The 26,243-nt window shown below is 40.9% G+C and overlaps 1 protein-coding gene across 1 annotated transcript in view; it reads right to left on the reverse strand.

Moving 5' to 3' along the window:
• KHDRBS3 (KH RNA binding domain containing, signal transduction associated 3) overlaps positions 1-24,628 on the reverse strand; it is a gene marked incomplete at both ends in the record, with an annotated part of 90,048 nt that extends 65,420 nt beyond the window's left edge. The window contains one exon of the mRNA XM_080339736.1: positions 24,541-24,628. Within this exon, the coding sequence (XP_080195862.1) occupies positions 24,541-24,628 (88 nt within the window). The remainder of the gene's footprint in view (positions 1-24,540) is intronic.
• Positions 24,629-26,243: the final 1,615 nt, after the last annotated feature.

Here is a 26,243-nt window from a genome sequence, read left to right on the forward strand (position 1 = left end):
CAGAGAGGTCTAAGCAATGATTACTCCTCAGTTAATTCACCGAATAATGTTGCTAGATACATCAGATAATGACAAAGTAGAATTGTTCCACATTAATCTTTAGGTAGAATTAATCTTCCTGTGGCAGAATTACAAGCCAGGATACCAGCTCCTGGTCCTAAGCCAATATAAATACTTGAGTGCAATGCAGAACAAAGTAATGCTCTCTATTTTTCTGTAGTAAATCAAAATAATCAATATAAGATCAAGTAGCAAACTCAAAGTAAACAAAAATATTTACTGCATTTGTCCCTAATACAAAGTTTCCAAAACACAAGATCAGGAAAAACAGGAATCAGGTAAATTTGTCTGCAAAACCTTAAGAAACATTGTTATTTTCCTTACATTCAGAAAACTTATCAGACACCCTATTAAATCCAAATCATTTCATACTAATTTTCTTTTTTATATTTCAGATGGAAAAAAAAGTGAAGAATCCAAGGCTCAAATTCTAGGACATCCAAGTGATTGCAGCTTCAGAAAACCCAGGAGATTAACAGAACTGCACTGCAATTTCCCTAGAAAAAGTTTCTATATTAATTTTGAAAATGAAAATATTGTAAGAATAGCATTATCCTTTATAATTACTCTTAAATAATGCTTGAGTGAAATACAGCAAAGACATTTGGGAAATTACTAACACTAAACAACAGCAGCAGTATATTTTTGCTTTATTTGAACAATGCCTATTTTATTAGCTCATAGCTAAGTGTCCTGGTTTTGTTAAAACGCAAGTTTCTCTTTTAGTGAATTTGCCTGTCAGCTAAAGCTTCATATTAGCTGCATTTTCCTGGAGAACCAGACACATGTTTTGGTAAACATAGCAATGGAATACAAAGTTATTGATAAGGACAGATTCACATCTCACAAGAGGGGCAACGAGAAACAGGTGACCAAGAAATTGACCAACTGTGTATAACATTCCATTCACATGAACACTTCATATAAAAGTGGGAGATCATGAGGATCTCATCCCTTTCCCTCTTTGTCCTTCTTCATCCCTTCTGCTTATGGCCGACATTAGGAGAAGACCTTGCTAGTCATCCCTGCCAACTGAGGCCTAGTGACAGACTGAATCCAGCTCCGGTTGGCTGCAGAGTCCAGTCCAGGACTTCGGGTGCCAGCTCTGCAGTTGCTGAGACTTTCAAGATTGGTTTGGTATATTTTGTATTATTTTCTCTATTCTTATTAGTAGCATGAGTAAAACATCTTTAATTTTTCCAACCCTGTCCTTCTTTCCCTCCAGATCACCTGTCCTTAGTGGGAAGGGGGGAGAGGGATGGGCAAAGCGGGGAAGTAGCAGGGAGAGGAGGTTAACAATACATCTGCCAGGGTTTTGTCATCCTGCAATCTAAACCCTCAACACTAAGATAAGCACTAAAATTTAGACTGAGAACTACTGACACATGCACCAATAACAATTTTTCTTCAGTAAATTCTCAAATTCATAGCTGACTTAAAACAAAACATACCATCTCCAGTTCATAAAGCTCTTAAGTAGAATTGAAGTTGTGGAAGTATCTTCATAAACCTTCCCTGTCCTTTTAATTCTTGAAAACAATCTCTACTATTGACTATTGCTGGTGCTACAAGACTGAACTAGATGGGTATTCTGGGCTGACACTAAGTAAAATTCCTTATGATTTCACATCAGAAAACTATCAAAATAATACTACAAAAGAAAAGACTTTGGCTTATCAGTTTGCATTTTATAAAGATCTCCTTTAAGGAACATAAAGCAACTTTCCAGAGGAGGAGGGTGACTCCATGTCAGTTGTAGCAGAACTTAAGAACAATAGCTTTGCCTTAATAGAGGAGAAAAACATGGACAGTATCAGTTTGTTTTCCTCAGACTTCATACAATCCTTCTAGTTCAGAGTATCAGTAAACACTTTGAAATAGACTTCAGGATAAAAACTTTACTTTTATACAATGTGTAAAATTGTCTGGCATTCTATACTGTTCCCCATTTGAAAATTTTCGTTGTGCCAAAATGCATGTTGTATCTCAGAAGAGGTTTTAAGCATACTTATTCTGAAAATACTGGCAGTGAGAACTTCTGCGATGAAGGCAAATCATAGAAATTCTGGTAGGCTGCATGTAGATTTAATGCTCACAGTCCACAACCTGTTCTGCTAAATCCAAAGTAACACAGGATGATGAACCCCAGTGATAGTTCTAATTTTAATGGTTTTCATGACAGCTTAATCTCACTGTTAGCATAATGGTTTCAACTGCACTTCAGATTATACATCTCTTAAAAAGGACTCCATTATTTCCTCTCCTGCTAATGGGGCAATTAAAAGCCATCTAAAACAGGACCTCTCCAACAAATATTTATTGTATTCTCACCTGAAAATAGTACTGCCCAACATGAACTACGATCAACACACAAAGACTTTCTGAAATAAACCCCAAAGGTGGCCCCTAAGAGACCTACTACTCCCTCACCCTGTCATTTTGATCAGTGTGAAGTTGGATGATCCTCCCAACTTCTGCACTAAACAGAAGAGGTAAACTCAGCCTCCTGCTCTTGAGCATCTTAGAAGGCATCTAGAATAGACTTCTTAGTTTTAAAGCAGTTTCTCTGTCTATGTATTCACAAGAGATGCAGAATTCCTCAGTTTGAATCTTACGTAGCATCCCAATCCACCATTAAAAAAAGAAAGACAATTAAGACAGCAGCAACCAAACATTTTCTGTTGTAATTAAATCCTTGGACATATACCCTGCTTTCAACCCACAAAATTGTTCCAAAGTAAACAGTGATTAGCATATCTTCATGAAAAAGGCAAATCAGAATGAAAGTAATCAAGCAAATAAAACAAATACAGCCTCAAAAAATCTAAAATAAGTTAAATATATGTGGAATGGCTACATCTAGACCCAGTCTGAGTGGGTCTAAAAGACTCAGATCAAATATTGCAACAAAAATTGTCCACTTTTAAAGCAGCTGCTCTATTACTCTATCCATCCTCATCCTTCTATGAACTTCAGAAAACTTTGCCTATCCTCAGCCATCATTTTAAAATCCTCTTTAAAATCACAAGTGTAGCCTCCACAGTACATCCTAATTCTGAACTGGCATTATAAGTAATCTAAGAGCACAAACTGTGCATATGAAACAAATTTGTTTCAACAAATGAACCTTACAATAGCTGAATTCAGAAAAACTGTCTTTTATAAGCTACCTTAATTTTGTAGAAGCAACTGACAATGAATCTAATTTGAATTTACAATAAAATGAGTGGTTCATGCTAGAATGATGTCTACAACATTCAGCATACTCAAATTAATAATAATACCTCTGTTAAAGGACTTAAACCAATCTTTATTTAAATTACATTCACAGGCATTTTCAGTTATATTTTACAGTCTAAGTACTACTGTCTGCACTGATCTGAAAATGCATTTCAGTCACCAATATGACAAATATTTTGAATAGGCCTTTTTATTTCTGCAATTCAAAATTAATTGAACACCTATTACCTTCACATCAAAAATGACTACACTAAAATCTGTTCAGCCTGATTAATATTAGCAATAAAGTAGGAAGTACCACAGTAGAAACTGTCAAAAGTAACATCTAAGATTAACACATGTTCAGTCTTGCTCAGGAAAAATACAAGATGTAAACATAGATATCAGTCCCATATACCCATCCAACTCCACTGAAAATTACTACATTGTGAAGAGATTCTGAACTTCAAGCACTAACATTATTCACCTACTACTGACAATTTTCTTTAAATTTGAATATTTGTACATCAACATGGTCAGGAACCTATAACTGCAAAAATGTCAATTCATCTGGTCCATAACTTAAAAATAAAATCCAAAAGCAACTTACATATATATGGAAAAACAGTACCCAGTGTCCTATAGCCAAGTACTTCAAACCTGAATGCTTCACCCTCTCATGATGAAAACATCTGGCTTGTCTGTTCCTCCCTGTGTCAGAAACAACAAACATTACTGCCTAAAAATTGGGAAAAGCATTGGCAGGAGACTGGACCTTCAGAGGTTTCTGAACCCTTCAGGCAACCTATAATTCTTCCTATAACAAGGTGTCCAAAATGGGACCCAAAGGCAAAGCTCTGGAAGCCCTCAAAGCTATTTACATGGTATGGTAGGAAAAAAAGGAAGGAGTTGTTATCCAGTAAAGTAGTTCCCTCAAAAGCAGCAAATCCAAACAACAACTGGCAGTATAGATATAAAGCTACTTTGGACCCAGATTTTAAATGTAAATCCATGACTTTATTTCAGAGAAGGATCCAACACAAATCTTATACCACCTGAGATACGGGCTTAGACAAAATGAAGTTCATATTTTGTAACAAGAGCCCTTACAAAAGGTGTTTCATCTTTCATTTCTATGTATGAACACAAGCAGGTAGCCCTTATACAAGATTTAACTTGTCATCTTAGAATCATAGAATAGTTTGGTTTGGAAGGGATCTTCAAAGCTCATCCAGTCCAACCTCTGCCATGCGCAGGGACATCTTCACCCAGATCAGGTTGCTCAGAGCCCCATCCAACCTGGCCTGGGATGTCTTCAGAGATGGGGCATCTATCACCTCTATGGGCAACCTGAGCCGGAGTATTGCCACCCTCATTGTAAAAAATTTGTTCCTCACATCTAGCCTGAATCTCTCCTCCTTTACCTTAAAACCATCACCCCTTGTCCTGTCATAACAGACCCTGTCACTATCTGTCTTATAGGCCCCTTTTAACTACTGAAAGGCCACAATAAGGTCTCCCTAGAGCCTTCTTTTCGCCATGCTAAAGAACCCCAACTCTCTCAGCCCATCCTCACAGCAGAGCTGTTCCAGCTCTCTGATCATTTTTGTGGCCTCCTCTGGCCCCTCTCCAACAGGTCCATGTGTTTCCTGCACTGAGGACTCCAGAGCTGGATGCAGGACTCCAAGTGGGGTTTCACCGAAGTGGAGCAGAGGGGCAGAATCACCTCCCTTGACCTGCTGGCCACGCTCCTTTTGATGCAGTCCAAGATCCAATTGGCTTTCTGGACTGCAAGCACACTTTGTCAGCTCATGTCTAATCTTTCATCCACCAGTACCCCCCAGTCCTTCTCTGCAGGGCTGCTCTCAATCCCTTCATCTGCCAGCCTGTATTGATACCAGGGGTTGCCCTGACCCAGGGGCAGGACCTTGCACTTGGCTTTGTGGAACCTCAAGAGGTTCACATGGCCCCCCTTGTCAAGCTTGTCCATATCCCTCTGAATGGCATCCCATCCCTCAGGCATGCCAGCTGCACTACTCAGCTTGGTGTCATCTGAAAACTTGCTGAGGATGCACTTGATCCCACCATGTTGTTGATGAAGATATTAAATAGTACTGGTCCTAGTATGGACCCCTGAGGGACACCACTTGTTACTGGTGTCCATCCAGACATTGTACCATTGACCATTACTTTCTGGGTACAACCATCCAGCCAGTTCCTCCAAACAGTCCACCCATCAAATCCATACCTCTTCAATTTAGAGAGAAGATGTTGTGAGAGACCACGTCAAAGGCTCTACAAAAGTCCACACAGATGACATCCCTTCCTTTATCCACTGATGTATTTACTCCATCATAGAAGGCCAGTAGGCTAGTCAGGCAGGACTTGTCTTTGGTGAAACTGTGCTGGCTGTTTTGAGTCACCTCCCTGTCCTTCACGTGCCTTAGCAGACCTTCTAGGAGGATCTGTTCCATGATCTTCCCAGGCACAGAGGAGAGGCTGACAGGTCAGTAGTTCCCAGGGTCTTCCTTTCTACCCTATTTAAAAATGGGTGCAACGTCTCCCTTTTTCCAGTCACCCAGAACTTCACCTGTCATGACTTCTCAGATATCATGGAGAGTGGCTTGGCAACTACATCCTGGTGAGTCATCAAGAAGGGTCTATAACCTCCTTTCCTTATTACATACACAGCACTATTCAATAAACTTTCTGCAATTCATTTGACAACTTTCACAAGAAAACGCATAATTCAGTTCTCATTGGAAAAATGGATAGAAGCCACAGCTCTTAATGCATATATCACATTTTAAACTATTGCCAAGTTGAAACACAAGCCATAGCACATCCAGTTATCGAACTCTAAAGAAGACATACTGAAGCACTACCGAACACCACTTTTAAAGCCTTTTAGTGCACTGAAAAAGACAGTGCAGTCTGAAAATCTGCTGAGAAATTCAAACAAGCCACACTTAATACTGTAAGATACCTACACTACCAAAACCCATTTTAATAGGGTATCTTCCAACCCCACATTTTGTATAACTGTTACCTAAGTGTACAACTGTTTACATAGCATTATGCAAGATTTATGTAGCCATCAGCAAGAAACAGTAGTGTCATCTTCCCCTACTTCTCTAAAAAATCATGTTTTAGCAACTCTAGAGCTTTGCCAGCACCCTCCATCCCAAATGACAGAAGGCCAGGGTCCAGCCTTACACTCTAGTGAACCTTAATTCAGTAATATGTCATATCCTATTAGTAAATCCCAATAAAAGACAATTCACACCTATAAGTCACAATTTACTTGAAATAATTACCAAACCAGATATTTCATGAAACATCCAGAAGTGCTGAGGGAGCTGGCTGATGTCACTAACAGGCCAATCTGTTTTTGAAAGGTCATGGTCATCAGGGAACATTCTCAGTGACTGAACCAAACCCAACTATCAGTCTTCAAGGGCAAGGAGGAAGATCTGGGAACAGGATGGCAAGACTCACTCTGGTCCCTTGGAAGACTGATGCAGTAAACAGCCCTGGACAACCCCTTCCAAGCATATGAAGGACAAGTTGATTGTGAGTAGTCTGCATGGATTTATGACAGGGAAGTCACATCATACCAAACTAAGAACCTTCATCAATACAAGTACAGATGAGACAAAAGCAGCTGATGTTGTCCATCTCATCTGTAAGAGGGCTTTTGATACTGTCTCCCATACCACCCTCATGCAAACTGATGAGATACAGGGTAGAGAAATGGACAGCTAAGTGGACTGAAAACTGACCTGCTGCCTTGAAGGGTTGTGATTATTGGCATGACAACCAGTCCAGCTGGGGACCAGACACCAGTGGTGTACTCCAAGGGTCAATACCATTCAACATCTTCAAAGACCCAGATTGATCATACAATGTCCCAAGCTCAAAGGGACTCACAAGGATCATAGAGTCCAACTCCTGTCCCTGCATGTGACAACCCCATAGTTCACACCATGTGTCTAAGGATATTGTCCAGTCTCTTGTTGAACACTGTCAGGCTTGGGGCCGTGACACCTCCCTGGGGAGCCTGTTCCAGTGTCCAGCACCCTCTGGGTGAAGAACCTTTTCCTCATGTCCAACCTAAACCTCCCCTGGCACATCTTCCTGCCATTCCCTTGGGTTCTGTCATTGGTCTCCAGAGAGAAGAGTTCAGCACCTACTGCTCCTCCCCATGTGAGGAAACTGTAGCTCCCACGAGGTCTCCCTTTAGTCTCCTCTTCTCCAAGCTGAACAAACCAAGTGACTTTAGCCACTTCTCATACACCTTCCCCTCCAAACCCTTCACCAACTTTGAGTCCCTCTTCTGGACACTCTCCAGTAGCTTTATATCCTTTTTATTCTGTGTCCCTAGCCCTGCACACAGTGAATGCTGCAGGTGACGCCGCACTAGTGCAGAGCAGAGCAGGACAATCCCCTCCCTGCCCGGCTGGCCATGCTGTGCTGAATGCACCCAGGACACTGTGCAGCTTCAGCAGACTTACAGATAATAGAAAACTGGGAGAAGCGGTTCAGACACTAGAGGGTTGTGATGACACTCAAATACCTTGGAGAGCTGGAGAAAAAAAAGCTAACAGGAATGACATTTAATTCAAAGAGAACTGCAGAGCCCTGTACCTGTGGAGGAATAACCCCATGGCCCAGAACATACTGGCAACCAAACAGCAGAAAGCAGCTTTGCAGAAAAGGACCTGGGAGTCCTAACAAGCTGATCACGAGCCAGGAACACATGCTTGTGAAGGCCACCATCACCCTGAGCTGCACCAGCACCACCAGCACTTTAAAGGTGGTGATCCTTCCCCTCTGCTCAGCACTGGTGCAGGTTTTAGCAAGCTACTTGTCTGATTTCCATCGTTTTTGCAGAAGAGTTTTGAAAGGGTTTTTTTTAATGAAAAGATTTGTTCCATCTTTGGTAAGTCAAAAGAATACTAGTTCTAGTAAATTCTGTGCCCACCCCAAGATTTGTTTCTCATGAAACAGCCCAGAAAGTCACAATTTGTTACCTGAGAGTATGTTAGAAATTAATGTTACATCACAGAATGACACATGCTTAAACAGCCCAGAAAAATGGATTTGGACAGATCTGGTGCACAACACTTCAGTTTCCCCCTCAAGAGCCCCACCATTACTCTGCATGGCTGGGAGTGTGTTCTTCCAAATTTACACATCTCTCACCATGCTTTCCCAGAACACCATGCTGTTTAAAATACATTTGTCTGATAAAAACTAGTTGTTCATACTCTGCAGCGTTAGGAAAAGGAACAGAGATGAGGCTATCGCAAGTACCTGTAACACATCTAAATAAAAATAATAGAATCATTTCAGTTGGAGGAAACCCTCAGGATCATCAAGTCCAACCATAACCTAACTCTGCACTAAACCATGTCCTTAAGAACCTCATCTAAATGCCATTTAAACACCTCCAGGGACAGTGACTCCAACACTTCCCTGGGCAGCCTGTTCCAAGGCCTGACAACCCTTTGCAGGAAGAATTTCTTTCCTAACATCCAATCTGAACCTCCACAGCACAACTTGAGGCCATTTCCTCTTCTCCTGTCACTTGCTATTTGGGAGAAGAGACCAACCCCCTCCATGCTCCAACCTCCTTTCAGGTAGTCGTAGACAGCGATAAGGTCTCCCCTCAACCTCCTTTTCTCAAATCCTACATTTAATTCAGTGAAACTCAGAGTTAGCAAAGGACATTGTCAGGACTTTGAAAACTCACACCCACTGGATCCAATGTAACTATTACCAACAACTGTAATCTCATTCTTACTAAGGAAATTGAGAAAAAAACACCTGTATATTCTTTGACATTACACTGGTCAAGTGAACTAGGAAAGAAGGTGCTTCTACTGCTTTAGAGCCTGTAAAAGATCAGCTATCGAAAACAGTATATGCTGGAGTTACCTCTATGCGTATGTGTTCACTCAACCTGCTGTTACTAACTTTCTCAGCTTTATGATTCTACCACAAGTTTCCTGGTCCTTTGATGTAAACTGCTCCAAAACTCCTGAGATTTCATGTCCACAAATTAGTTTATTAAAGCACAAACTACATGTGTAAGTAACATATGAAAAAGTAAACTTGTACAGAAAGAACATTAAATCAAGTGAATGTGAAGGGACATAGCACTGTGGATGGGTTGTACTTTAATCCATAAAACAAAGACATAGCTCAAGAAATTGAAAAAGTCTTTCAGAACACTTATGAAAAAAAGGTAACAACCCAAAGATCCCAAAACATTTGTATATTCTGGTCCACAGGTGTATGTAACAAGCCTATGGCTGTTACCTGGTGCATGTAAAAAGATGACTAATTCTAGTGCACCACTCAATTACTTTAACACACCTCTGTATCTAGTGCAGTGCCGCAAGGGTCAGTACTGGGACCAGTATTATTCAATATATTCATCAATGACTTCGATGAGGGAACAGAGTGCACTATCAGCAAGTTTGCTGATGACACTAAGCTGGGAGGAGTGGCTGACACACCAGAGGCTGTGCTGCCATCAGAGACCTGGACAGGCTGGAGAGTTGATTTGAATGAAATATAACAAGGGCAAGTGTAGAGTCTTGTATCTGGGCAGGAACAACCCCAGGTTCCAGTATACATTGGGGAATGACCTATTAGAGAGCAGTGTAGGTGAAAGGGACCTGGGGGTCCTGGTGGACAACAGGATGACCATGAGCCAGCACTGGGCCCTTGTGGCCAGGAAGGCCAATGGCATCCTGGGGTGTATTAGAAAGGGGGTGGTCAGTAGGTCAGAGGTTCTCCTGCCCCTCTACTCCACCCTGGTGAGACCACACCTGGAATATTGTGTCCAGTTGTGGCCCCTCCATTCCAGAAGGACAGGGAACTGCTGGAGAGAGTCCAGCACAGGGCAACAAAGATGAAGGGAGTGGAGCATCTCCCGTGTGAGGAAAGGCTGAGGGAGCTGGGGCTCTTTAGCTTGGAGAAGAGGAGACTGAGGGGTGACCTCATTAATGTTGATAAATATGTAAAGGTTGAGTGTCACAAGGATGGAGCCAGGCTCTTCTTAGTGACAACCAATGACAGGACAAGGGGCAATGGGTACAAACTGGATGTTCCACTTCAATATGAGAAGCAGCTTATTCACAGTGAGGCTAACAGAACACTGGAACAGGCTGCCCAGGGAGGTTGTGGAGTCTCCTACTCTGGAGACATTCAAAACCCACCTGGACACCTTCCTGTGTAACCTCATCTGGGTGTTCCTGCTCCAGTGGGGGGTTTGGACTAGATAATCATTCAAGGTCCCTTCAAATCCCTGACATTCTGTTACTCTAATCCTTCAGAAGGCCATTAATGCCACTGCCAGCAGACAAGGGAAGCAAAACACTACTTTTGGTACAATTATTGTAGGCAGTACTTTGTTATTTTTCATCCATTACAGTCCTTGGCTACAGTAACAGTTTGGCAAGAAAAACATACAAAGGCAGCTTGTACAGCAACTGCCCGATGGGAAAGTACAACTTAAAAAATCATGTGGAAATTTGATGTCAATATAAATCAAATGTTAAAAACTCTTCACATTCAAGTTCATTTTTAACTAGCAGAGGGGTAACATTAATTACTCTCTTCCAAATGCTCAATAGCAGGTGAATCACAAATATATCTTCCATGTACAAAGATACATATTACACAGCATTAAGCAGATTGCTACCACATCCAATTGCTTCCAAAAATTATTCTATTCAACTCATTCTCATAAAAACAGTTGAATCATTTCATGGAATTTTAGATCGAGATCAGACTTCCCTAGAAGTGTGATAAACCTTGAAACTCCAGCTCATGGACTCTTTCCAACCACAACTCAGAAGGGAAGGAACCAGCATCTCTGCCAACAGACCAGTTTCTCCAGGAAAGTGAGATCCAAGTCTGCAATAAGCCTGTTCTCTGGAGGACCATGTGCTTATCCATGTAGCACCTTCACTGAGGAAAGTAATCTTCCAACTCTTACAGCATCTGTCAGATAAAGTTTTCCTTTAACTTGCATTTCTAGCACTCACTTAATAGAACATTACTCAATTTTCCAGATTTAAGAAAAAATGAAGCAGACCTTCATAATTTATACCTGCATAAATCTCTCCAATAACTGATATGTCAGTAACCTTTCACTGAAACAACTTGTAAACAAAATACACTACAGTTTTAGTAGCATTTACAGTACGGCTCTATGTGCTATAAGAAAATTTTTCCAAAGAAAGTGTCTTTGTGTTTAGCTTAGGTAGAACTAAACAGTTTCTTCCGAGTAAGTCATATTTCAGGTTAGTAAATCTGTTTATAAAAAGGCATCTTCAGTAAAAAGTATTTTTAAAAACCCAAGGCCAAATTTCTTTCCAATAGACATGGTTAAGTTATAGCTGTAAGAAGCAGAATACCTGCATGATGTTCCGTGCCACTACTCAGCAGCCAAGATACTGTAAATTCTGTAGTCTTACAGATTTATTTCAAAGACAGTTCAAAGTCAAGTGCTTACGTGGAAGTGGAAAATGTGATGCATTGGTTCTACTGCAGTTTCCGAAGCCACGTTTCTTGTGTCCTTAAGTGATGAATTTTATAGATGTTAATAGTTTTAATCCAGCTAATTTCAAAATCCCACCTTTCACTAGACACTACAACTTTTTCCCCAGTGATGACTCTGTCCATTATGAATTTTCTTGTGGTAGCAAATGCTATATTTAATAGTTTAAATAGCAGATTTTGATACATCTCTATATATTTTACATAAAATAATCAACTTCTCAAAGTGTCAAATGCACAAAGCAGCTGATACCTTGAAGTACAGAGGAACAATTCACAGCCAGGGAACTGCATCTACATACAAGCCAAAGCTGAACCAGTCACATTAAGATATGAGTAGCACTGGGAAAATGCAGAAGCCTGTCCCCCACTTGCCTTCATAATATCATATATTCAAATTTCTGGTCCTCCATCACTTCTGTCAGCCAAGAAAGAAGCAGCGCAAATGCCAAGAACCTGAAGCGCCATTACTACTTGGTTCAGTGATGTTTAAATTGCTTGTATATGAGCAAAGTTTGATGCTCCAGTTTCTCTGAGTATAGCATCAAGTTACCTTCTAGGTGTGGTAGAGGACAAGGGGATGAGCTGCTTAAGAAATTCAGGGTCTTGGTGCCCAAAGGACAAAGGATAGCTGAGACAGCAATAAGCACTTAATACGACAGATTGTTCTATTACTCCTTGCTATCAGAGAAACAAACCATAAAAGTGCATTTGGGAAGAAAGAGACCAAAACGGTCATACTGGGTGCTCATGGTCCCATGAATATGTCTTCCTAAAGGCTTCACATGCGTATTAATTTCAAATCTCACTCCCCTGCTCCTCATTCATTGATTTTAGAGCAAGTGCAGGAATGACTTGCCTAGTTACAAGTAGAATAACCACCTGAAATGCTGGAATGTGCTGCTTTGCATAAACCCAAGAAATAAAGGTGCTTCACTGAACACAATCTGACTATTCACTAATAATAAACCCAGAAAGAACATTTAAGAAGGGAGAAGTTAAACTCCTCCTCAAGTCATCAGACATACAGGCACAAATACCTCTACCAAATTTTACATGAGGGTTTAAAGACTCATTTTCTTGCTATGTGACACACTAACAGAAATGCTACAATTAATCCTCACTGGACATTTCCAGGATCGCTCTTTTTTGTAATATCCCTTTCTGAAGTAACACACAACTAATTTAGCAGGTTACTATGCCAATTTACAATAGCTGTATCTTCAAATTATGAACATAACACTAAATTACCAGAAAGAACACAGAATGAGAAAAGGCATTTTTCATTAATTCTTACAGCTTTTATTTTACCCTTGCATAACAAGTATCTATTGGCAGTATCACTCAACAAGAAGCAAGGGATTAACTACATAGCTGTCCAGGAGCGTCTATTCTCTTTAATCTATTTTTCTGAAGGGGCCATCTGCTCTTATTTCTTCATTTTGTGGCGTAGCTTGAAATTGCATTTACTGTTCTATTAGTATTTCAATTGGTTACATGTAAAATTTTCTCCCATGTCAGGACAGCTGTCTTGAGGATGAAGTACCATAAGGTGAAGAGGGAAAAGGGGTTATTACCATAAGCTGATTGACTATAATTGATACAGCTCAAATAGCTAAGTAGTCATCAATAAAATGAAGAGAAAAATAATGTTCTAACGTTTGTTTCATTACAACACAGCTTGAAATCCATTACTGACAAATATGCACAGCCATGTTTTAAGGTGCCAAATGTGAATAAATGGACTCTGCTTGCTTTCTGAATTCTCTGTACCAGCTCTTTCCAGATGACTCTGCAGAAAAGCTTCAAACCTCTGCTTTGATAACAGCACAAAAACATTCCAAACAAGGTGCCCAAAAATACCTCGTACCAATGCTGACAAGACATACATACACCATTAGCACCATGTGCAGTTTTACAAACAATGAGTAGTTACCCTGAAAAATTTACTCACTGCAAACTACATGTGGATACTTCAGACAGGTATTACTCCAATACAATAGCATCAAGTTAAACAAAGGATCTTGAAAAGACTGTGCAGAATGAAACCTATAGTTTTACATCCTATGTCATCCAAGTGGGGAAAAAAACTGATTTTTTTTCTATCCATTTCACTGTTTTCCCCAGCAAAAAAAAAAAAGAAAACAAGGAGAAGGTTGCCCAGCAAGCTGAGTACTTCATTTAGCACCTAGAGCATCTCACCTCTCAGCATCATCTTCATGCAAACCATGATAACACATAGCCTTCTAGCCCTGACAACCAGGCATTGAAGGCTCTGGTCACTGGCTTGACCACCTTGACAAAAGAGATCAGTGCCCTGAGACTACAAGCTACTCTGAAGCAGAGAACACATTATGTTAGCATAATGCACAGCATACCACTGAAGTCTAAAGAAATTATGATCTACTGGTTAAGAAAGCAAATCACATCAATTTTCTTCTATCAAGGGCATTAATTTGGAAAGGATATTTTGTCTAGAGTTCTTAATAGTCCTCATTTTGCAGCTAGCTACTTGCCACTTATGTGATAAAACATACGTCAGCATTTTTAATTAACCTTAGATTGAACTATGTGAAATATTACTTAAAGAACTTACAAATAGCCTGAAATAACAGTCCTTGTTTGGAACACTAAGTGCATCTATTAACAAATTATTTATAAATGATATTATGGCAGTTTTCTTGCACTCTCCATTTAATCAGCTGATAATAACTTCATATCCTAAGAAGTTTAAAAGTCTGACAAAGTGTTTCTTTTAAAACCACATTTGACACTTATCAAATTGAACTGATGGACAGCAGTCTTACTAGTTAAAGCACACATCAAGAGAACAGGGCAAAGCTATTCCAGCTCCCACCCACATCTCCATTGTATTTGGAAACCCTGTGTCCAAAGATAAGGCAGTTCTATCACAGCCATTGCGTTCAGTCTGTATATGAGACCAAGCTTGCGATCAAGGTCTGAGCAGTAAAGACAAATACCGATGAGATGGCCAAGCAGAAAAACACAACTAACACTGATTTCAAACAGGCCAGTTACCAATTAAAGCCTTAACACCTTGAGCATCGACTTTTTATATTCATATAGTGAAGCTACGTGAAAAGTAATACTGATAAAGTGATTCTCTAAGCACTGAAGTCTCAGTCAATGGAATATTGGCGCTCAGGAAGGACCTGAGTTTTAAGAAGCAGACAGAACATGTCTGGCTGCAAGAGTTATTGTGACAAGCCAACAGCAATGGTACCCAGCATTCGAGTGTGGCTCCTAGCTTTCCTTTTTGGGGTGATCCCCCCTTCCAGCAGCCCCAGTATGGCCAGATGGACTGAGCACCAGCTCTCCCTGGGACACCACAGCAGCTCTGCAGCTACAGCACCATGAGCCCCAGCTGAAAACACAGGCAGTACTTCAAATAACTCCAAAAAGTGGTCTACCAAGCCCTTCAGCAAAAGCTCCACACAAAATTAAAAGCTTGATGATGATTTCTCTAATACAACGGAGTTTCCTGACAGAGCGGTAGGATCCAAAAATCTCCCTGGGTAAGTTATACCTTCAAAATTTCAGCATCAGTATGTTTAAGACACTCCATGGGTATCCTATAGGAAAACTCATTCTGTTCTTTCCAAAGGATGCTCATAATAATACTTCATAATTGCCCAAGATACTAAAGATCCACAGAAAGAAGGCTGGAAGAAATCTTAGAAGGTCATTAATTGCCTCACAAGCATTTTATATTATGCCATGTCAAACACTTGTTTCACATGGTATTAACAGGCTTCTGTGAAGAATTCAAATGTCTGCAGAAAAAATATCCGAAGAATAGATACAGTAAGCTTTAAAAACCATGATAAATCTTCTGTTGTATCCTTTTATACGGTAGGCCAATAAAAGCCTAATCATTTTTCCAGACCATGGATGCACGGTGTAATGAAAAGGTCAAGGGTATATGATAAGTGAAAAGAATCTTTAAGACCAATTTGTGTTATGCAAGACAAATCAGACCACAGGAGTTCTTTCCAGTCTTAAGATCCAGTACCAAGGTGCCACTTTTCACCTTGCAGGCTCAGTCTAGGACATCATTAGGATCTCCAAAAAAGCACTAAGTATCAATTGGATCTAAAGGTGTTACTGCAATCTGCTGTGAAGCAGATCAGCTTCACGCACACATGGGTTTAAATTGAGAAACTGAGTCAAATCATTAGTAAGAAACTGCTACACTTGGAGAAGCTACTCCACACACAAAAGCTTCAGGGAAGCCCTGTAGGTGAAGCAAAACTCAGCTGTGATATACTCCTCCTCCTTGAATTTAGGACTTCTTAATCCAAAAAAAATAAAACAAAAAAGCAGGCTGGAAGTGGTCACAAAACAGTCAGATAATTAGTAAAGTGGAAAACTATTCCAGGTTTCTGAACCTCCATGAACTCAGAACACTCAAAGTGTGTGACAGCAAGTCTAGAATAGAAAAATCTGTTTCAAACTTGGGAAGAGGTACAAGGTGTAGTCAAGCATAACAAAAAGCCATGGAAGAACCAAACATACAATGGACTTTAGCATTTACAGTCTTGCAGAAGTGAAATCTATCATTTAACATTACTTTGAAGGTAGGCAAAAGAGAAAAGGGTGATTTTTTTTTTACTTCACTGGTTTACCCCATATTGTTTTATCACTCAGATCTGCATAGGAGGGAACACACCATTTCTGCTTGGTAGGAGGAAAAAAACAACGTGAAAAAGAATACAGATCCTCAGTATCTGTCTGAGGGTTAAAGAGCTTGGGGAGCAGAAACTGGGCTGCTGAGCAGAGACATCAGGATTGGTGCTTCACCATCACCCGAGTTAATTAGGACACAGATCAAAAGCAACCAGTAACAAAACTTTTGTCCATTATCAGTTAACAGAAAAGGAGACATGAAAGGAAGAACAACTGCATTAAAAGCAGTCCTCATTTCAGACCTTTTAAAAACATCATTATTATCCCCAAAGCAGCAAAAAAACTGACTAAACATCTAAAACTTCTTGCTTTCAAACACATCTGCTTACCAGAATACTGTCACTGGATGAGAGGCAGTAAAACTACAGATACATTTACCCTCCAAGCATTCAGTAAAAACAGCAGCATTCTGTATCAGAGCTACAGCAGCAATTCTCACTTTGTCCTGGATTTTGTCTACAAAAAAGGCATCTTCCCCTACTGATTATGCCTTTTGTACAACCCAAACAGCTTAATAAAGTCGAAGAAAATCAGCAAATCCTCACAGGATTTGCAACTTCAGATTTTCCCTGTCTCTACATTATACCAAGTTCAGCACAGCAGCAGTGGAAAACAAATTTTATTTTGGATTAAGTGCAAGAACAATAGGTTTACTGAAATGATTTCTAATCTTTTAGGTTTCCTATTATTTTGTCAAGAAATTATTCCTAGAAAATAAAGGCCTATTAAAAAAGAACACCTATATCGGCCAAAAAAGTGAAAGATTTACCAACTGCAAGCATTAAACTGACATTTGTTTGCTGCCTTACAACTTTGTTCCTGTTGAGCTGCTAGCTGAAGCCAAAAGCCTGATAAACACATCAAAATAAGAAATGGAAGGCAGCCAGCAAAACAGAAACTGGAAATGGAGAATTGGACGGAAATCCATTTAACTTTCCAGTTACTGACTCATTTTACCTCAACAATAAGGTGAATGAATGAAAAACGACAACACAAAACAAAAGAACAATAAGTGATAAATATGACAAAGCTGAATGCAAGCAAAGGAATATTTTAAGATAGGATAAAAATGCACGGAGAATAATATGCACCCTGCTCAGCTGTTGAGACACTCCAAACCACAGCTCAAAATGTTTCTTCATCCCACCTCTCCAGTTGCTCTTTAATTTGCCCCTTGCCATGAATAGGCAGCTTACATAACTGTATATACTAAGTTACTGACAGTTCAGTAAAAAGCCTAAGAATTTAGTCAAAACCATATACCCAGAAATGTATCCCAAATTGAATCAAAGATTCAAAGATGTCAAGAAATCAAAAAATCTACCAGTTCTTATATATAAGAGTTAATAGTCCATTATTAAAGCACTGCGCTTCATTTTTTCACTTGCACTTTTTCGGCCAGACACTTGATCACTTGTTTAAAGCATCTCTTAGCACCTTTATTTGTCTATGAAAGTAGCAGCACACTCAAACCACAGGCCAACAACCACTTCTACAAACCAATCAGACCAGCAAAAGGCTCGCAGACCTCCTCAAGCTTGCAAAGCCTTGTCTTTTTTTTCCATGATCTTCTCAAATATTAAGACACATGGACATCTTTACCTGGAATGCCACAAGAAAATGAAATTCCCTAGCCCATATGTCCTCATGGCTTTACCTTAAGGCTATAAAGATATTAATTTTCTAGCTAGTGTTGTACTTGGAAGTCACACTCAGCTAGCAATATTTGGCCTTAAAGTAATTCCCAGAATTACTGTCACCCCTACCACACAGCTCCCATTGCACAGGTGAGATTTTCCTTTCCCAGGTCAGATAACCCCGCTTCATCAAGACACTTGCCCAGTACAAACATCCCATCCTTTCTAACATTCTATTTGAAAAACAGTATTAATAATGTAAACATCAAGCTTGCAAGATTCCTGCAGAGCTCAGCTAAGAAGAGGCAGTTAATTCACCATAAACTATTAGGTGTGTCAGTTACCAGCTAATCCATTTAAACACGCTTTTTACTGAAACTGCTAAATACTAATTAAAAAGTCATGCAGCACCACACTGAATACTTCACAGAGGCCACTGAATTCTGAACTTTGATACCCACTACTTTCAAATCAAAGCACATCCTAAACTCTTCTGTTTCTTAATTGTACTTGAAGTTGGGGTGTGAGGGGAAACTCAGAGGGCAGAAAGTTCACATAACTTGCATCTATTTACAATCTGTACATCAAACAAGCCACAGGCCAGAAGAGCAGCCACTCAGCATTGTGACCTTCCTTCTGATTTCTCCAGTAAATAAGCGCTCAGAAGGTTACAGTTTTAATTTGCATGGCTGGTGTCGAAAAGGATTGGAAGTGACAAATCATGTCAGTTTAAATTTGAAACCTTTAAATTCGATCTCTCTCATTGACTGCCAAAGTGAGTGTGCAAGTGAATTAGAAGTCAGGCTCAGACTAAGCGTGATCACCCAGGGCCGGAGTCACAGTCCAGGCCCAATGTGCCCAGGGTGAAGTGTGTATGATTATCTGCAGCCACATTTCACAGCAGCCCTCTTAACATGACTGGAATACCTGATAAATCACTTCCCCAGCCTTCTCAGACACCAAGACTGGAATCTAATTGTGAATAAGTCCTGTGATTTTCACAATACAGTTTCACTGCAGTAAAAGCAAAGAGGCAACCATTACAAAAATGTGAAATTCTGAAGTGTTACTGAACAAAAAGCTGAGACAGGAGGGACAATCTCCAAAATATCTCTTCTCCACTCCAAATCTTATTACTTTTCCTGCTGCTTTAATAGAAATAAAACCAAAGCCAGGCTTCTTCCCTGGTTTTATGGTGCTACCATCACACCATATCCATTCCTATTACTGTCACTTGAATTTCTCATCCCACTGAGCCTGTCAAATAACCAATTCCACCTGCACATTTTCACAGCCTGTTGAAGTCTGATTACTAGAAGGGTTTCTTCTTTCTGGTTAGCCTTCAGCAAGGTTATCAAACCTTAAAGCAAGGTTATCAAACTCGTTTTCACCGGGGGCCACATCAGCCTCATGGTTGCCTTCAAAGGGCCAAATGCAATTTTAGGATGTATAAATGTAGGATTAGTTACATCTGTACAGTCCTAAAATTACATTTGGCCCTTTGAAGGCAACTGCAAGGCTGATGTGGTCCTCAGTGAAAATGAGTTTGGCACCTCTGACTTAAAGTATCCTGCAGTCTGAAAACAAACAAACTTGGTCTCCAGGGCATATTACAAAACATACTATTTTATTCAAATTAATAGGATGCTCCAAGTAATCTTAAAACCCAACCAGCTTCCTTCAGCTCTATTTGCTTTACAAAACACCTATGAACTTTATAAAGTGTTTTGCCAGCATCTAAGAACAAGACAGTTGAAACAAGTGTTGCTCATAGGGTTGAGAATACAATGAGAAATGAAGGAGAGTTTGAGGTTACACAGCAATGATATACGTTTAACATCATTACGGATCAGGAACGAGGAGCAGCACCACACGTCTGTTCCATGCCATGAAACATCTGTTCTCAGAGGAAAGTGGATGATTCAGTAGCAAACCAATTTATATTACAAGATATGTCACTTCACTACAGACTTGACTGAAAGTACATCTTTCAGAAATGTGAAATACACTTCTATTTGTGAAAATTAAAGAAAATATTTGCTAGGCATCCAGATGCCCTTGCATACCAAGACAGATTTATTCAAAAATCAGAGACATCTATGGAACCTTAATTGCCAAGTTCCTACTTCAAGTATTCTTACAAAGCTATCATTTACCTGCTAAAGAAATCAGTTAATGCCCTTCCCAATGCAGAAAGTCAGTGCACTTTTCCTCATCCTCCAGTCTCCCTGATATTTAGGGAGATACTGATCTGTTTGATTACGGAACTCCACAAAATCTCACACAAGCAGCTGCCTCTCCTGATCACTACTAGTCATGTGGCTCAGCAATTCCATATACAGCTGGTACATACAGCCATCTACTGATAGGAAGGGTTGTTATTCCTCTACATCCTCTTGCTGACAATTTAAAGGAAGCCTCACCAATTTAAAATATTAACTCAAAGTCACTCAAATGGGCTGGTAAGGAAGAATTCCAGAGGTAAAGCCCACAGAGAAGTACAAGCTCCCTCCAGCAGTGCACCAGGACTCATAACCATTGCAGCTGCCCTAATTTGGGTTACAGGATCCTCTCCACCTACACATTTACCATTACACAAATAAAACAAGTGCCAGGCATCCATTTTAATGTCTCCCCTGTTCCAAAACATGTCTAGTATCAACATGTTTTATTTACAGTTAGCTTCTTCCATCTGCAATTTCACATACTTGACCTAACATTTCCAAAATATGTCATAAATCAATACTACACAGACATGTAAAAGATAAAAATAAAGTAACTCTTCTCTTACAGATCTTCCAGTTGTTTGTTTTGTGGTTTTTTTTTCCAGCATCACTTGTGAAGTTATAATGATCAACATGCACATTTATCAGTATTTACATACAACCCCAAGGGCAAAGTCAGCCTTCAAAATAAAGCTCTCAAAGGCTGAAAAGTAAAGCTGCTCAGTTCCTTGCAACAATAAACACAAAGAGCTACCCTGATTTCAGAACAACCATCACTTTCACATAATATCTTTTGGATGAAATATTTTTCTGATTTTGTATAAAGATGAGCACCTGGGAGTTGTAAACAGGAACAATACAAATAGATATGTACTCAACTCTTACTTCTTCACAGAACATCTTCCCCACAGTTCTTCAATTACAGAACTTATTACAAGATAATAATTGGACATAATGTTCCAATTCCCATTGTCTGGTATGAGCTGCAAATTGCTCCTGGTAGCATGGTCACCTTACTACACATGCAAAATAAATCTACTTTAAATCTGTAACATGTTTAAAGGTTTACAAATAAAAATATCCCTATTTCAGGAAGGCTTAGTGCTCAAGTACACAAGTAAATCATCTTAATTAGGATATAGTCTAGTCCGCTGCATAAGATTCCTACTGTTCTAACATTTAAGCAGTAGCTGAATGTTTCAATGACTGATTAAAGCAAAATTCAAGCAATAAGTCTTTGTGTCCCAAAGAGAAAAGCCATCAACTACTTGAGCAGAGTTTTCAACAAGAAAAATCAGCACTTCCGTGTACTATGCAGGAACAATGAAGGACCGTGATCTTTCATTTCAAAATGCTTAAAATAAGGTTTTATTAGGGCAAGAGGAGATGTTGTCATCTCCTAATTCTGAAATACAGATTAATAGCACCCAGGAAAGTGTTCTGGCAGCATCTTAATTCTCTCCAGATTGTTCTTTTTCAGCTGAAAGGCTACCCTGGAACCCAAAAAGCATGTCAAGCTCCACTTTTTCCCTGTATCATTTAAAATTATGTAATTTGTGTGTACCCAATTTGTAATTATAAGCATAATATGCAAATGTGTCCACTTCCATTTTAGAACTATAATTAACAGATTTTGAAAGTCTAGACACAAGACTTTTCCCTATAAAGCAAATTTCAACATGGTTAGATATTTGTTAGAGATTTGGCTGTTCTGTCTAAGCAGTACAGACACTTCAATTCCTTCAGCATCTTGGAAGAATTTACTAAATCAACCATACAATTCTTACAAATCAGTCTTGTGCTTCTAAAGAAAGTTGGTTGATCTACAGTATTTCTGTTCAAGTAAACGTCACACTATTAAGACATCAAAATGCCATTACATAATTGAGCTGGTCATTTTAAGCACTTTAAACCTTCTCTAAGTTATTCTCACACATACCTGGAAGAAGCCAAACTGAGACACATACTTTGTTTTAAATTGAAAAGTTAAGCCAACCCAGTTTAAACAATTTGGACAAATTTCATTTACCTGTTCACTGAACTATCACAGAAAGGACTCAGTGGATTGAACATATGAAGTACAAGCCAGAATTATTACATATACATTTCCACTAATATTTGTCTTCATCTAACTGCACAGAATTGTTACAATTAAGAAAGAACTAGTCACTGAAAGTCAGCGTCAAAACAGGATGGGTTTCTGAAACACCCTCTTACACTTCCCACTTGTATTATACAGCCACTTCACCTGATCTGGTTATTTAGTGACTCTATAACTGCCCAAAATATCTATTTTTCAGAGATTTATAAATTTATACAAATTTGCATTTAAACTACAGTTAGCCAGTTGAGAGTCACCCTGTTTAACCTTTTTTTTTTAACCATCTAACATGTGCAATATTTCAGCTGTAATACAAGACTTCATTATCAAAGTAAGTGATAAAAGTCTAGAGACATACTAGAATACTTTGGATCCACATGTACTGCATTGATTTTTTCAGTGACAGTGTAATTTATTTTTTGAGCTGAAAGTACGCATGCAAATACCAAGCATTACATACAAGTAGGCAGAAGTTAGTCTGTTCTCTGGTTTCTCATTTCAATGAGAAACTCAAGCTATCATAGTCCCAAAACGTCACAATTTTGAAAACAGCCATACAGTCATTTCTACCTCTATAAACCCTGGTTGTAAAATACCAAGTCACATACTTCTGCAACTTTCTATGATAACTTATATTTGCAAAAAAGATTCTTCCTTCTCTGAGAGGAACTTCACTAATTTGCAGCCTTAAATTCTCAGCCATCAAGCTAAACTTTAACAGGTTTATTTACCACAAACAATATATGTATTAACATAATTCTCCTTTTCCTCACTATCAACATTTTTTTACAAAACTACAAAAAAAATGCAAAATATCAACCAAGGACTTTCTCTACAAGTCACATGGCACATGCTCTCCACAGCTGACACTGTTACAGCTGCCCCTAGCTCTAGAATATTTCAATACAATAGTTATTTCTCCTTCTGATTTAGTGGTGAGCATTTGAAGTCCATTACACCTCAAAAACTACAACGAGGCATTTAAAAGAAGCCACATTGACTTAGACCTATTCCTGTAATAGAAATTACAGTACACTTGCACAGCCAAAATCATTTCAGCTGTCATTAAGTTATATTAGCTGGTGACTTATTCTACTTGGCCATCCCAAGCACTGTATCAAGTGTTTGTCTCTCTAGAGCAGCACTTGAAAGTCACGTGCCAATTGTACAGTATTCCCAAATTTGCAGTAAGTCATATTGTAAATGACACGTAATTACTGTTTATTCAATACAGTATCATTGAAACAAAGACCCAGCACTTTTAAGCATATCTGATATGTCAGATGCAGAAGGGGTAGGAATCGCTTATCGTCTGGAGTTATATAACTGCAAAAGAAAACATGCTTGTGTTTTTAAAAGGTTCACCAAAACACACTGTTGGTTCTTTAATATTAGAGTCAGAAAGCCAAAAGTCCCTAGGAAAAGACACAGGTTGTGGGCTCCTTTTCAAAAAAGCTCACACGTATATAAACAATAAGCTGTTCATTGTTCAGAAACCCATTAGCAGGATGAAAAAAGGAAAACCTTTGGGGGGTTTAATCGACTTGGAGCCCAAGTGGAGCACAGGAGACCCAAGCTATTCCACACAACAATTCAACTCAGAATAATATATAACTAGGTGAGCGACCGTATTTTCGCTATTATTAAAAAAACACCTATGAAAGAGTAGAAATCGGGGCAGGCAGCCCAGCGTTCGCTGCTGTTCGGGGAGATGCTCCGCCCGCCGAGGAGCAGCCCGGGCAGCCCCGGGGCCGTTGGCGGAGCCTCCCCCGGGCAGCGGCCGCGCTGCTCCCGCTGCGCTCCGGGCAGAACCCCCGACTCCTGCCCGCAGCCCAGCAAGGGGAAGGAGGCGGTAAACATCGCCAGCCTGAATACAAAGCAGAAAAAAACAAACTACCGAGCGGTGCAAAGCGAAGAACAAACCCCCTGACTGAGCATCTCCCACCGTCCGGCTCGGCACCGCCGCTCGTCCCCGCGGCGGGACGAGGCGGCACCGCTCCGCCCCCGCCGGGCTCACCTTGGTTGACCAGCCGCAGGGCGTGGGTGAAGGACGGGTCCAGCGAGTCCTTCTCCGCCATCAGCTCGGGCAGGTACTTCTCGTCCATGGTGACGGCCCCGAGCAGCAGCGGAAACGGGGCGCCGGGTGCCCCCGTGGGGAAGGGGGAGGCGGTGTTGCGGGTTCGAGTCCCAGACGGCGGTAAATCCTCGGAGGCAGCGCTTCCCTCTGGCCGCCTCCCGCCCGAGGCTGCGGGGACGCATCCAGAGGGAAGCGCCGCGAACCCTCGGCCGGGAGCGGGGAGGGAAGGGGAGCGAGCCCCGGGGGGGACGCCCCCGCCCAGCGGACAAGGGACGCGGAGAAATCCCTCTGCGGAGGTACACGGGGCGGGAAGAGAGGGAAGGAGCCGCTGCCCCTGACGGGACGGGCCCACCCGACACGCGCGCGTAACAAAAACGGGAGCACGCCAGGCGGCCGCAACGCACCACACACCCACCCGCCGCGCGGTGCTTGCGCTGACTGAACGGGCGAGCGGCTCCGCGCCAGGTTTAAATACCCCTGCTGAGGCCACGCCCCTCCCCGCCCATAAGCTCCGCCCTTTCCCACAAAGCCCCGCCCCGGGCTGTGCCCCCCTCCCCGGCTCCTCCCAATGGGCGGTGATTTTCGAGCCCCCTGCACTGCCGCCCTGCCTACTCAAACGGCGACTCCCATTGGGTACTTTGTCTTGTCAATCAGAGGCGAGCCGCAGCTTCTGATTGGTGGTTGGCTATGTCCTTTTCCCTCTCCCCGCCGCCGCTGTGGGAGCGGGCGCGCGCGGCGCTGTGGTAACGCTGCGCGGGGCGGGCCGGGCCCGCGGGGCTGGGAGAGCGCGGGGAGCGGGTTCTCCCGGTAAAACCCACAGCGGACCCTCTCGTGTTTACCTTTGGGAGCTCGCAGCCTCCGCGACAGTCTAAAACCCCAGCAGTGCTGGCGGGTCTGCGGGCGTTGGGCCTGCGGGAGCGCTCTGAGGGCCGAGCTGCGGCGGGAGGAGCGACCCCCGCGGTGTCCCGGCTCCTGCCAGGCCCGCCCTGTCACATCCAAAGGGGTGGGGGAACGGAAACCGGCGAATTTTGCTTGTAAAGGAGGGGTATAACCACGATTTTTATTTATTTTTTTCAATCCCGAACAGCGATGTTCTTTATTTATCCAGCATTCTGTGCTTCTGCCTCCGGTAAAGCAAAGCACTTCATAACGCTAGCCTGAAAATCTTATTCCTGATGAATTACACCAATGGGCTTCTAAGTGGGCTTGTGGTTCAATAGCAGCCTGTTTTACAAGAGATAAAAGCAAACTTTAAAAGACCTTGCTCAAGACTGCTTTCTTGTTTGTTTGGTTGTTTTTTTTTTTTCAGTGGATACACTTGATATTTTAGATCATTATTCACATTAATCTTTAGCGTTGAGGCTTCCTTAGCAGACCTTAGGTGTTTCATCAATGAATCTTGGGTAACAAAAGCCCAAAGGGAGCAAGACCAACTGTTCTTCATAGCAGAGCACAAGGACAGAACAGAGGAAAACTACAGAATCCCCAAAGCCAAAATCATAATGCTAAAGAAACATTTTAAACCAACATTTGCTGGAAAAGCTGATAAGAATCTTCAAGTGATAAGCTACAGTTAAAAGACCACTCAAAACATTAATATCTCTGTAAATTGAGTAATGACACATTTACTTTTGTGTTTCATA

This window comes from Nesoenas mayeri (genome assembly GCF_963082525.1).
Source record: "Nesoenas mayeri genome assembly, chromosome: 2".
In the NCBI taxonomy this organism is placed as follows: Eukaryota; Metazoa; Chordata; class Aves; order Columbiformes; family Columbidae; genus Nesoenas; species Nesoenas mayeri.